The 14,858-nt window shown below is 44.4% G+C and overlaps 1 protein-coding gene across 1 annotated transcript in view; it reads right to left on the bottom strand.

Annotated features, from left to right (window-relative positions):
- The window catches only part of PPIL2 (peptidylprolyl isomerase (cyclophilin)-like 2), a gene marked incomplete at its 5' end in the record, with an annotated part of 70,677 nt that overhangs the window by 5,021 nt on the left and 50,798 nt on the right, over positions 1–14,858 (bottom strand). Inside the window, 2 exons of the mRNA XM_010131677.1 lie at positions 8,397–8,453; positions 11,013–11,130. Of these exons, the coding sequence (XP_010129979.1) occupies positions 8,397–8,453; positions 11,013–11,130 (175 nt within the window). The remainder of the gene's footprint in view (positions 1–8,396; positions 8,454–11,012; positions 11,131–14,858) is intronic.

A 14,858-nucleotide genomic window follows, 5' to 3' on the forward strand; every position in this document is an offset into this window, starting at 1 on the left:
GCCCCTGGAACTGGGGTGCAAACCCACGAGCCAGCAATCCTCCAGCCCTTGCAGGCTGGCAGCTGTGCTGACGCCTGGTTGCTGGGATTATGAGACTCTGGGACAGCACAGGTAGGCTGTCAAGGGCTGGGCAGATTAAATGGCAGAAAATGAAAATTAAATGAAACTGGTGGGAAAAAATGTCAAATGGAATATGTAGAGTGTCCTATCACCTAGCTCCGCTTTCCCACCAAAGAAATGAGCAATACCTCGACCCATATTCAAGGGTATGTGACACATTCACACACTTGTACTACAACGCCTCGTTCTTGCAGCCAGGAGCCCTCTCCAGTCCTGGCACGACAGTCCCCCTGGCCAGCACCAGGAGAGGCCTGCCACCACCAGCTGCACTGGCCTCAGCTGATCCACCAGAGAAATACCCCTTCTGCTGCCACTCCACACCACGCTGTCTACACACCTCGCACGCTCCTCCCGAGAGCCCTGCGAACCGAATGGCACCAGCTGACCGGCGTGGTTTGAGAGGCACGTCGGTCCTTCTCACGCAACGCTCCTCGCACTCAGCACCTGCCCCGAGCAGAACATTCCACTGCTGCTGCTTGCTAACCTTTCCTTGCTGCTGCGCTGCTCCAAACTCCTCCCCTGTACTCCCCAAGGGCCTGTCAATACTCTGTAATCAGGTTGTGACTTCAAAGAGCAATTAAAAAATATGTATGCAGGCTAGAACAGCCTCAATCATTTGCAACTAGAGGCAGCGCACTGGGGAAAGCTGCACAAGGCTTGGAGACCCTGTATGAACTTTGGAAAGTTCACCACAAAAACTCAATTTTAAAATCCTCCTCCAGGCCAGTATCAGATTCACTTATAATACTAATGATTAACACACAGCCTAAGATATATTCACTGTATTTTAATTGCCCCTAAAGGAAATTTCTGATTTAATACTGGAGAATTTTCTAGCCAACAGCTCCACTCATTATCTGCTCGGATGTTTCCATTTAATTAAGTTCTGATAATTTGAAATAGCCAGATCAGCTATGCCCTGGCAATCTCAACTGAGAAATCCCGTAGCCCACAGCTAGACCTCCCACAATATCAGCCTAATGCATTTTGGCAATGCTCGCGAGTCTTCAGTCGCTATGCTAATTAAACTTTATTGGAAATACTTCGTCACTCCTCCATTTTAAAAGGCTGTGATAGACAGGGCATTCACAGGTCATTAGTAAATGACCCAAACAGTCTATTTTGACATGATTATAAAAGGCTAAGGGGGAAGAAGACAAAGTTTTTATGCCTGCAGGGCATGTCATTCTCTTTTCTTCTTACCTTCTTGTCTCAAAAAATTGCTTTCTTTTACACCCCTGCATTCTCTAACATTCTGCACAGAGAGCATCTCTGTGCATATTACAATGTCAGCACAGTGAGCTCTCTATATAGGGCTATGTTTTAGACACTGCTATAATACCAATAAAAAATGAAAATTAATTTGAATATGAACCACCAGCTCAGAGAAGAGAGCTCTGACCAGAGGAACTGGAAATAATTAACTAGTTACTTTTGTTTCAGGAGCATTTGGAAGCTTTGTCAAGGATCAGGCCCAGCTAAGGCTGGCATTTCATCAGTAAAAATTAAAATTCAAAAAGGACAAGACCTGATTACAAACATCACCCACCCAGTAAAAACCGAAGTACACAGTAAACAGGGAGGTGACGCTGGACGCAAAACCCCTGAATATTCCAACTTACGGTCTCAAACCATAGAGGATTTTGCAAACTTTCCTCTGATTTTTACAAGTAGAGACCACGTACACGCAGGCTCTCAAAACATTACATCCTGTTGCTGTTGAATCTCACGACGTTACATTGCTGCCCTAGAATCAGTCTGATGAGAGATGATGTGTCTAAGCCCATGCACCGGCATCCGTTACAGCGATTGCTCCTCACGGTGAGGAAACCAACACACCAGGGTAGTTCTGGGGACCCTTTGCCTGTCCCACAACACATTCTGGGTGCAAGAAGAAGAATTCATGGACATCTTCCCCAAAAAAAGCCCGTACAAGTGATATGTGGAAAAGACCATCAGATCCATACATTAAAGCATTAAAAAAAACCTCTAAAGAGAGATCCACTACTTCATACCGTTCTAATATCCACTAACTTTGAACGAAAAGAGAAAACCTGTTCTGTGAATAAATCTCAGTCTCAGCGCAAGGAACTCTGCAGATCATTTTCAGTAAAACAAAATGCAAACTCCAGAAGCTCAGCCCGATACCCCTGTACACCCTTCCCAAGTGCCAAGGGTGTTACACAGACGATGACAGGTCACACCACGTTAGCGTTAGCCTTCTCACAGAACGTCACTTGTGCTAAGTCGGGAGCACAGCAGGGACGGGAAGGGAGACAGGCAGAAACAAGTTCCTTTTCCACCGTTTCTGGCTCTGTTCCTTTCATAAGGTGCCACACATGCTTTGTCCTAAATCGACCAAGCGAGATGTAAACAGATGCTCAGATGACACCCTGCAGTGCAAAGGGTGATACCTTCAAGACACCATTTACATTAGGACAACCAGTGAAACCGAGGGTTTGGTATGTACTTCCACTCGATGCTGAGCAGAGAAATGATGATCTCAACTATATATTTAGCTCAGCATCCCTGAGACAGCTTGTATTTTTAGAGCAGCTTGATAAATGTTGCGTTACATTCAAGCATGGACGACAAGGTAGGCACAGTTAAGGTTTTTTTCTGTTAGCATAGTAATGAAAACAAAAATCTGCCCTTACTCGTGCCATTCTGTTTTCCTGAAAACAGAGCAAAGTTAGCACTGGAAATCTTTGCATTTCAAATGCAGAGATATTATTTAAAAACCTTACTTCCTGTTAAAGCTCCTTTACGCAAACCAGTGACCTTGCTTCATAACCACTGCCAGTGTCTTTGCACGAAGAACAAGGGAAGTATGTGGAGCCACTGCGCTATGCCAACGACAGCCTTGCTGTGCATTGGGCAGCGCTGCTCCCAAAGGCAACTGCAGCTCCCTAGCAGCGTCTCAGACATTTACACACTGACTTCCTATTTCCCATAGCTTTTGTTTAGAAGAATTATAGGAATAGAGCCTTATGCATTGCTGGGGATGGCAGCAGTCCCAGACAATAGTTTCCTGGTCAGAAGATGACACAAGAACAATGTCTGGACTTTTATTTTTTTTTTTTAAATGCTTTACACTAGAAACAGAAACCAGAAAGAAACACTGTTGTTTTCTAAACACACTCTGCCCGCAAGGTTATTTGTATAAAAAGGAGTACACACATTTATATACACACACACAGAGAACAACATATACACGCACAAACAAGAACACTCAGAACAAAATGTTTCCTGTGTATACACCCGGTCTGAACTGAGGCGAGAACTCGAGCTCACAACAAGGATGCAGTCAGAACATCTCAACCTCTCATAAAGACTTACTCTAGCAGGTGAGACACGGGAACAAAGGGTGCTGACAAAATCAACTTGGGAAAAAGTGTTTTGAGACTAGACTCAACAGATGAACTTGGCACGTAGAGACTTCTCCACTTTGGCCCAAGTTCCTCTTCAGAGATCACACAGCTGTTTTGGAAACGATAGCAGTCCTCGTGCTGCTACGACAGCCCTGTCCCTGTGCGCTACAGGATGCTACAGGACACCACGGCCACGGCTGCCACAGGGGGCCTGGTTTACTTCCCCGCCTTGCTCTCCACTCCCAGCCTGGCGGCTGGGGAACAGACTCCGCAGCGCAAACTTGGGTCAGGCTCCCTACACAGATTCAACAACAGAGTCAGCTCGTCTGCTGTCACACAACTTCTCTGTTCTTCAGATGTACGAAAGCAGAGGAGCAGCAAGAACATGAGTTTCCCGGCTTAGAAGCCGTTGGGGTTCACGAGTTCAAATGATACAGGGAACGTTACAAGCGGAAACAGACTCTGGCCGTTATGTAACTGTAGCCGGGTAACTGCAGGATGCCTGGGGGCTGCTTTACGGAGCTAATTAGTTTAGAGTACAAGAGTTACTTTCATTGCCCCAACCTACAGGATTATACTAGAAAGCTTTGCACAGGTTAAGGAATACTGAACACAGCGATACGTATCTGAGGAAAAAACCTCTCTTCCACAAAAGCATCTGGCATGGGGAAGAGGGGAGAGAAGACTAAGCTGAGCGCATGTCAGGTACTGATCAGTGCTTCCAATTTGACCAAGTCTCAGGTTTCCCAAACCACCTTGTTCATCATTTCCAGGAACGCGAGAATTGAAGAACGAGCAGCAGAAACCTCAGCAGACAGTTAAAAGTAATCTGCATAAGCAGATACATGCAGCCACGTACAAAGGGGAAAACTGTCCTCCATATACTCATCTCGTCTCCGTTGCCACGCCTTTCCTCAGTTCTTGACAAACACAAGCGATGCTCTAATAAACACACAAAACCGCTGCACAGATCATTTCCAGTTTTGTCACTCTGACTGTGACATTGTTCTCTCCACTCCCTCTACTGTCCTCCTTTTTATCACACCAGGTACCTGCAACCTTCCCTCACATTCAAGTCCTCCATGCTCTGCTTGTCCTAAATCCCACCTGAAATTCAGAGAAAGCGTTTCTCTCCTGTTCACCAGTATGGCTTGATCACTTTCCACTCTTATTTTAAACATGTGCTTTTTCACATGTCCTTTTAGCCTTGAAAAAGGCTCCCCCAAAACATCCACAAAGCCTTTTCGTTTTGTCCTAGTGCTTTCTTTTTCCTGTTGGTGGAAGGTAGGCTGAAAGCAGCCACTGTTGCAACTTCCCTGTATCTATATGAAGTTTCTTTTCTACTTACACAGCTCTCTGGGACAGAGATTATGTTTCTATTTCTGCTTATAAAGGGCAACTGTAGGGTCTCTGATCCACAGGAGCTGTGAGCCACTGGAGTAAGAGCAAACATAACAACAACATGGACTGGAGAGCTGGCATCTAAATTCCACCACCAGACAGGAACGTAATCGATTACTGGTGTTCCGGCTGCAACACCCCTGCAGCTCACGAGCTCGCGCCACAGCTGAACTCCCAGGTAGAACCGGGGTAAGGAGTGCCCGTGCACACAGCCCAGCCCAGCAGCAGACTGGACCTTCCCTGGGCAGCAGTCCCCTGCTAACGCTTCTCATTCACTCTGCGCAGAGCAAAAGCATGTTGGTTGGTTCACATTATTTGAATTTCTAAATTAAACTCTTATCAGCAAGCTAGAAGCCAAGAAAAGCCACCAGTTGGTTTTCATGTTAATTACATCATTCTCTAAGTTGGGAGAAATGGTAATTACTAGAAGTGGTAATTACTAATTCAATCTAGGCAGCTCTGTTGGAGCAGGAAATCCAAACAGCCTGCAGCACACCTCCAAGGGAAGGCATTCTTCTCCCACTCTCTGTCTTTGGTTTTGCTCCCTATCATGTCAAATTATATCCTTTATTTTCAGTAACAACCATCCTCATTATTGCCATGGTGGGCAGCACAATCATGACAAGATGCTCTTCCTGTCCTCCAGCCGCAGCCTTCTCCAGAGACTTGAAAATTCCAGTGCACCAAGCCAGACACGTCACCTCTACAGCCCCACTGCCTGCAGTGTTTTCTAAACATACTTTGCAGCCAAACATCCAAGATTGATAGCTGCTACTATGCAAAAATTGCATTTCAAACTGGGACATGAAGATGCAGCTCCAGAGGAGGAACTTTTCAATGTTCCATTCCACACAGGAAAAAAAAAAGGGGGGGGAATGGTTGCTCTTTAACTCTTACTTGTTCTGCAAAGTACGGAAAGCCTGCTTACAAATGAAGATGCAGCTCCAGAGGAGGAACTTTCAATTTTCCATTCCACACCGGAAAAAAAAAAGGGGGGGGAATGGTTGCTCTTTAACTCTTACTTGTTCTGCAAAGTACGGAAAGCCTGCTTACAAGTTCTATACAAATTACAACAGGTCAAATTGCACTCTCAAAGATACAGATGTGAGACTCACCAAGATGAACCAGAGCTGCAGAGAAATAGCTGAGGGTACAGTTGAGATCAGAGTATTTAGATTTTTCTATTAACTGAAATAAGTAATCCTCCAATCTATGTGAAAGTCACAACAGGCCAGTGAGCATCCAATTAAGATAATCCAACTTAACATTCATGGCAACAAAGAATTCTGATTTCATGAGCTCTTTCTATTCTTATTCCTAGATATGCTTCCCAGATATTATATACAGTCTGAGATCAGATACAGGCCACCACATATTGGCAACACCCAGGATCAAAAATAGCAGACTGAGGCTGGAGTTTCACCAGAGAAACAAACTCTGGAATCTTTTGGCTTTTATGGCTTTTAAAAACACATGCAGGTACAAACTGCTGAAGGATTCTGATGACAGAACATAGATCTTAACACTGCACACATCAGCCTTTCACAGTAAATTTGTAGGTAAAGTCGATAATTCAGGTATTCAACTTGCAGATTAATACAGAGTGACTGGAATGCATCTATTCCAGCATCTTCATTTTTTGAATTCTTTGAATTAATCTTACTTTACAGGCTACAGAGTCCAGAGTAAAATTCACCTGCTCTGTGTTCATACGAAGATGTCAGTTTTTATAAAGTTTTTCCTTTGTATTTCAGATAAGAGTATCTGCAGTGCTGAGAAAGCAGCACCATTTCTTTCCTCTGGCAATGAAGTTCAGATTTCTGTAGCAGCAAGGAAAATTCAAAAATTGACAGTCTTTGCATAAATCTCTGCTATACCCACTTAACCAGATCACCTGGCCTGAAGTAATCCCTGTCTAAAGGCAACATACAGTGTGAAACATCATCTGAGCTATTTTGCTCATAAGGTACTTGAGACATGAAGCAGAGTGCGAGGGCTTTCAGGAGCACATTCCCTGCACCACAGTAAACTCAGCTACTCTCTAAATTCTTTCCTGGTGAATTATGCCAAAACTGGAGCACACTGGGGAAACACAGCAAAGACAACGAAGAGCTACACAGGATGTCCACCGAAGCCAGGCTGCATCCAGAACTGAAGAACAGTCCTGTTTTCAGCTGAGCTGTCCTAACCCAAACACTATTTCCTGAGGTGGCAAGCTCAGGTTAACAGCATTACTGTATGGGACTGAACGGGATTTTTACAAGAAGGTCTCCAATTGTAGCTTAAGTGAAATAATCTTAAGATATGGGTAATGTAACTCCTCCAAGAATATATTTCCTCTCAGCTTTCAGTATTAGAATTTATTTATCTGTTTTCAACAAACCACAAGGGAACTTTACATTTTTCCAGGACAGACCTAAGAAGGGAAAAACAAATATATTTCAAAGGGTGCAATTACTGCAGAATCAGTATTGGAACTAATGGCACTAAAATAATTGTCTAAAATGAAACCTCAGGATCTCACAGGCAGAGAAGATAGATTAAATCTATCACCTTCCTCGTACAGCACAATTGTATGACACCAGATCAAAGTAAACAGCACAGGCATTTATTTTCAATTGCTGCCTTTCAAAAGGATAAAACTATGAAAAGAATAAAAAACCAAATCCTCATTTAGAAAAGATTATAAAATCCTCGGGGACTACCAATGAAGCAGGCTACTAAAACTCCCCTTCCTGCCAGTTGCGCCGAGGCATTTGTTAGAACAGCTACACGTGACTTGTTAACACCATGTACTTACAGGAAGCAAAGTCAAACCCTCACCCAAGGACTTTGTAATATCTTCTGTAATAAACATCTTGTTCTTTATTATGCGAGGGCTTGACTGGAGAAGACTTTTGGAAGAGACTTCTTCATAAAGAACGACGTTCCCTCGCTGACTTGGCATTGGCGATGTCTTTATATAGACAGACACAAACATACAGGTATGTACACCCCTCCCCGCCCCGCCCCAAACTACAGACCTGATACCGGTGAGAATTGTCAGGAATACAGAAAATACAGAATAAAAAACAACAAAAAGGGCCAAAAGACCTAACCTATAGAGAAGCTCTGTGTTCTGTGCCAGGATAAAGAGAAGCTCTGCCATGACTAATTTCCTGGTCGACAGCTTTAAGCAGATGAAAGCAGAGCTGGAGAGGTAATCCCTTGCGTCCCACAATTTGCACACACAAATATTAACATGGTTGGTTACAGGACGATGCTGAGTACTTAGTTCACAGCTCCCTAGAGTACCACCTGTGGAAGGGGAGTAAGGCAACTTACACAGATGAGAAGAGAAGGAAAGATGCCTGGCACTGATGCGATGCTGGCCACCTGCTCGTGACCATGAGAAGTGGACTGAGAGCTAGGATTTTGCTCCAGTTCAAGAGTCTCTGGATTCTTCTTTTTAAGCTTCAGACACACAGGAGAGCACATCTGCTATACATAATATCCTTCACTTACCGTCCAAAAACTGTATGCTTCTTGTCCAGATACGCACAAGAGCGAAACGTGATGAAGCTGCAAGGAGTAAAGACATAACAGTCACTATCTCATCGACACTCAACAACAGCCAATGCTTAAAACCAGAAAGTGTACAAGAGCAGACAAACCCCTCTCTGTCTCTGGGTCCTCTGTGGGAGGCCCGCTGGCCAAAGATCCTTCAACTCCGCTGTTTTGTGGGTATCGTCTTGGGATTTCTCGAGTTTTGACTTCTCATTGTTACGCTTTACTAACATCCCTGAAGAGCACTGCAAGCACGGCTGACCTGCACAAAGGCCAAAACTGGCCCAAGCACTCGCCTCCTTGGCCGGGCAGGCCTGGGGAAGCTCACGTGGGACGGGGAGACACGCAACCTGCTTGAGAAGCACATTTCTTGTGCACGACTGGGAGCCTGCATCCAGCAAATAGAGTTATATAACACAAGTCTCTGGCAGTGTAAACTTCCTTCTTTTGGGATATTTACATTGTGCACTTCCCTTCCATTCCATTACCCTTTTGGTGGTCCATTTCTCCTCTGGACAGAGCAAATTTGTGTTTCAGATACAAACAAGGCAGAAAAATACTTCAAAGTGTCAAAAGCAATGAAAACCCATGAAACTTGAATTTTTAATTAATTGGACTTTTAATTTTGGGGGTTGCATTTTTAAACATAAACGTGGGAACTAAAACACCAAATCCAAAGCAACCACTATGACTAAAACATTTCTCTAAAGCTTAATGCACCACTGGAAGACTTGGACTATGAGCGCATGAGGCAGAGGTTTCCACGCTGTGGTCTGCAGACCACAATGGCCCATCTTGGCTGGACACGCAGCGCTGGCTTTCCTCCCTGTCTCCATCTGTTACACTACGTTAGAGACAGCTAAAATTATACAAGCATTCCAAAAGCACTTTTCCATATCAGCAACTGCCTCAGGAAGTTATATGATTGCAAATAGGAGGGGCTGCAATCCGCCAGATGATCTATGAAGACACTGCTTGCCCTAGGAAAGCTTTGAGATGCAGCGCAGGATGCAAACTCCTACACAGGGCAAACGCTACAACTTCGCCTTGTGCACAGATTCTTGGCTTCTGGCATGGATTCTTTGCTTCTTATCAAGTGGTCAGTTCCGTAGCATTGGAACAAAAAAAATCCAAGCCATAGCACATATGCAGAGAAAGCTTCTCATCCATCACTTCAGTCAAATCAAAATTACAGACAAGGGAATTACAGTGGAATTAACATAACTCAGGAGAATCCCGGAGGAGAAGCCCTGAGCGTTATTTGAGCATCACCTTGCACAGGACCCAGCCCACCCTGCACTGCAGTGCCTGTCACCTATGGGGAGAGCTATCTGCCCAGTTCCCAAGGTCACAACAGTTGCCAGATGTGGCTAAACACTGCCTAGGAAGCTTTACAAATATTGGCAGCTGGAGTCTCTCAAGGACTTCACGTATATAAAAGAATTTCATATTTCATTTGCAAACCTTAGGGGAACATACGATCACATTCACAGCAGCAGATGATGTGACTCAATATGGCACATCACTCATGAACTGTCTCAGTAACTTCTGTTTCTAGAATCCCTTTTTTTTAAAAAAAGGAAAAGCCTCTACTCTGATTTAGCACCTGAGTGCTGGCAATAACATTCAAATCCAAAATAAGCTCTAAAGCAACTCAATCCTGCAAACTGCCCAACATGTGCTTAGCCTTCAGTGTGTGAGTAAGCCTATTAAAGGCCCTGAGACAAGCACTTGCATGTAATTACAGCTAACCACACCACCGCGGCGTTTACAAGCCATCATGATAATGCCATCACGAAGACCAACACCAAGTCCTAACGCACAGTCCTGCACACACACACACACGCACTTCCACTCTCTTTCCTGGGGCTCCCAATAAAAGTACAACTTTTTTCTATTGCAATACTTAGAGAGCGACCAACAAACAGTTGGCTCAAAGTGCCACTGAACATCTCCAAAAGACTGCAGGCCAACACCCCGTCAATGCTATACATAAAGAAGGTTACTGCAACTTCAATATCTTTTAATTTCCTTAGTTGTTCTTTCTGCTTCCTCATTTTAGTCCTCATTCTGTTTTTGCACATTGAGAAACAAGTAATTCTCAAGCCCAGATTCTACACTCTGTCATGACTAGGCTCTACACTTTTCAGTTGTGCAGAACTGTACTCAGGGGAGTAAAAAGAAGAAATGTTTCCACAGAGTATATGTTCCGTTTCATTAAGCCCTTTCAAAAAGTTCATATGGGACTAAATTTAAACGGAGTGGAGAGGTGTAATCATCTTACAGGGATAACTCTGGGGGAACACTGTCAAAAATGAACACAAACTTCCAATCGCAAAACCAGAAAAGACAAATTAATGATGATATAACAAAGCTACAGGTCTTCTTGCTGTGCTCCACTTTGCTCTTGCATTGGGTAACAGCAGCTGTATCTCAACATGCAGCACTCGACAGAGCATTTCACTTGACTGAACTTTAAAGAGTAGCTTGTAAAATGTCATTTGTTTTCTTAACAGAGTAAGACGCAATGTCTAGAGGGAAACAATAAAACATAAAAAGCAAGTGACTACTTACAACTGTGATTTGTTTGTGTTGGGTCCCGAATTGGCCATACTAAGAACACCACGTCCCGTGTGGGACAAATTTGGCTTAAATTCATCTTTGAATGGTTTTCCCCAGTAAGATTCTCCTCCTTAAAAGAGAAAAGATGACAGAAGAAATGTTTGTTTTCATTAGGTGCCCACTACATCTTATATCAGGCACTGACATTAAATTCAAGGTTCCTGGCACTTCTGATCACTACGTGTGTAATATATTCTTACCTCATCCCTGTCCCTAGGCTAGTGTTTGAGCCTGCCCTTGAAATCAGATGTTTGTAACTGGCAACACAATTCTGTGCCTCCACACTATCAACTGCAACAGAGCAGACTGCTTATCAACAGCATTATATATTGTGGGCTGAGGAACTGTAAAGGATTTCATTTTTTACTGCTGATCCATGATTTTTCTTCCTTGAGATATTAAATCTTTAAAAGTGGCTTTCTGACAAAACAGAGGGCAAAGAATTAGTAGTTTAATTGCACTCTGGATATGGCACTGCTTCTGGAAAGAAAACATCAGGAAGATGAAATACGTTCATAGAATCAACTGAGAAGAGGATCTATAAGCTTAAAAGCCTAATTCCAGGGTGAACAATGGTGATATATATACCTACAAAAAAAAAGGCACACATTAGATATTGGCCTAGATACCTGGATGATGTGAACATTTAAATGCAATGAAGTCAAAAGGATGATAAAACCGGGCATAGGATGCAGAACCAGCTCTCCAAAACTCATTTATTTTCTGTGTCTGCAGACAGAAAGAGGGTCTGGGAGACCTCTCCTTCTGGCTGTCATTGTTACAATATTTATGACAGATCTGACATTTTCATTTGCACTTTCCTCCAGGATCATTCTTAATAAGAAAAAAGAAGGCTGAGATGAGTCACAGTTTTACAGTCAAATCCATAATCTTGTTTGACAAACCATGAAAAAATATTTCACCTTAGGATAGTATAAAAAATAAAACAAACAAAACTATCCAAACAGGCGACAAGACTGGTCCGTCTGCAGAATGAGCTCAAGAACCCTCTGAAGTAACTGCAGTACTAGCAAAGCAGGAGGTCAGCGAAGGGAGTGCTCGGTGGCTACTTGTACATGTAATACAGAACAGCAATTTGATGATACGACTGCACAGGCTAGCAGCAAATACAGCTGTGGAGTAAACCAGGATCCTACTGAAAACCTTCTGCAGAAAATCACCTGAGTGCATCACATCTGAAAAGATTTTCAGATGACACCATGAAAATAAAGCATGACGTGGACAGCTGCAAGCGCAAGCGGAACTAAGCAAGCAAGAAATTTTGGAAGAAACCGACCCACTTAAAAGCCCAGTTAATGATGTTCCAAAGAGCTGTAATACAGTGGAGTGTTACCTTCTCTGCAACGTGACAAGAGGCAGCAAAAGGGGACAAGCCCTGGAGGGCTTTTCTGTAATCAGGAGTAGAAGAGTGATTACTTCAGCAATCTTCGGCTACTGAATATTTGAAGATCAGCTATATTACACCAGCTTGACCCCATATGTCAATGTCTTCCAGTAGTGGGTGAACGGTACAGCTGTGGCCAGCTCTACTGTCTTGAAGACGGATCCACACCCCAGCTATTCTAGCCAAATCCAACCTATTAGAAAACACCTTACTAGAAGCCAGGAGTCTTCTTTGCTAATGTATCTCCTTTATTGTGTGTTCCTGTTTGCTAAGAGCGGTGACTTGGGCAGTGTCGTAGTTACCTGCCTTGTTCTTGTAGGTTAGTACATGAACAAGTTATGGGCAGCACATGGCAAGGCTCCACGCCAACAGGCGCAGCCTGAAAGCAGAAACGCAGCTGCCAAGCCCGCAGACCCACTGCCCACCAGCACTGTGCTCTGCTCATGGCTGCTCTTCGCCGCCACAGCCTCCTCCTCTCCTCTCCGCTCTGATCTGGCCTGCTGGGGCAGCACCAGGGACCGGCTCCCTGCCCGCACCCCCGCACTGCTGCTGTGCCGCTGCCTCACGCCCTGCCTTTCTGTTCTCCGCCACGGCCAGAGGATGAACTTCACTTGGACTTGCCTGAGAGGAATACAGAATCCTGCTTCAAAGGACCTCTTGAAGGAACTCCTAATTATTTGTAAAGCAGACGCACTTGCTACGGGTCCTAACCTAGAGCAGCATCTGCTGTCTAGAGTTTTCCAGATGATATGCAAACAGGAACACGGCCCACCGAGACGGGACACAGCAACAAGTGGCTAAACCCTTGAGTCTGTTACACCCTTCCTATGCTCTCAGCTCATACTGGAATTACAGCGTTGTCAAGCTGCTGAAAGGGGGTGGCATCAACCCTGAAGCCTTTGCTGGTCAGAAAAATAATTCAAAAGGAAAGAGAAAAGTTGCGAATGACAGAGAGACTCTCTCTTTCTGGCACAACAAGCCGCCAGAGCCAAGAGCTTGCAGACAGGAGCAGTGAGCCACGATCTTCAGATTTTGGAATATTTATTTTTGTATGATTTCAATCCAGATCATACACTGCAGGTCAGAATTAATCTCACACGTACGAAGGCTAACTTTGGTTCATTCCAGTTCTCTGGAAATAAATGCTAACGCTTTAGTAGATAGCTACAGCACGAGAGGCAGCCCCGGCCCCCTCTCTGTCTGCCATACAGCTGTTTCCAAGGCTAATTCTGTTTGCCCAGGAGCCGCACTCGCCTGAAAGGCCAGACATCCTATAAAGGACACAGCCAAGCGTCTGCGGAGGCCTGGCAGCACAGGCTGGCAAGGGGCATGCAGACGCTGCAAAAGCAGTGAGATAGCAGTACAGTTTTTTGTTGGGTTTTTTTAATAAAACACCCGTAATTTTGAAATTTAAGAACACTTCAAAAAAAACCCCAAACCAACAACAAAACCCAAAAAACCAAACCCACGCACCCAAATGTATTCTTCTTAAATTAAAAATAGCCTGAATGTGCTGTTTGTCAAACTCTTGCTAAACTCTGGAATTGTTCCAGGCTTCAAGTATCTGCTTGAAGCAGGACCAGACAGAGCAAGCCAGAAGATGGCGAGTTAAATGTATACATTTTTTTAATTGCTGAAAACCAGAATCACCTTCTCTCTAAATACAGACCCCTCATCAGTTTACTGCCATGACGGTGCAACACTCAGCCAGGGGTGTCCGAAAAAAGGATTTTAGATCCCTACATTTTCCTCTCAAAGGTAGAGCTCAATGTAAACTTGGAAAAATAACTCACGAGCTCCAAACCAACCACTAATAATGAGGAGGCATTCAGGGGTACCTAGAAGATTTTATTGTTTATTCTTCACACGCTGGGAGGTGTGGCTATGCCATCTTCCTCATTTTCTGAAAGAAGACTGGATGCAGACAGAGAAGGAGGAACCGCCGTGCTGTCTAGCTCTAGCCCTCTCATGTTATACTCCTTGTATAGGCTATAAAGAGAGGGGGCTCCTTATACTCCCCAAATCCTCCTCTGAGAGTATACAGATCACCACTGACTATATACGGAGTCAGAACGATGCAAAAACCTCACCCCACAGCTGACATACCAGCCTACAAGCAAAGCCTGTGGAAAACAAGAATTGACTCTGGGTGTTAGATCCACAGCGGGCAGCACTGCCTGTCACTTCCCCTTCCTCTCAGCTGCCTCCCAGCTACGATGATCTTCTGTCACAGCGGGGCTGTGTGCCTACTGGACTCGAACACGTTTCTGAGATCCTATCACCAAAACATGCTGGAAGAAAAAATCTGTGCTCAAAATCAGAGGGGTTCACATGGCAGCAGCCACGGCCCCACGCAGGGGCTGCCACTGGCTGGGGGGGGGCCGGGGGGGCGG

Source organism: Buceros rhinoceros, unplaced genomic scaffold (assembly GCF_000710305.1).
Source record: "Buceros rhinoceros silvestris isolate BGI_N320 unplaced genomic scaffold, ASM71030v1 scaffold4530, whole genome shotgun sequence".
In the NCBI taxonomy this organism is placed as follows: domain Eukaryota; kingdom Metazoa; phylum Chordata; class Aves; order Bucerotiformes; family Bucerotidae; genus Buceros; species Buceros rhinoceros.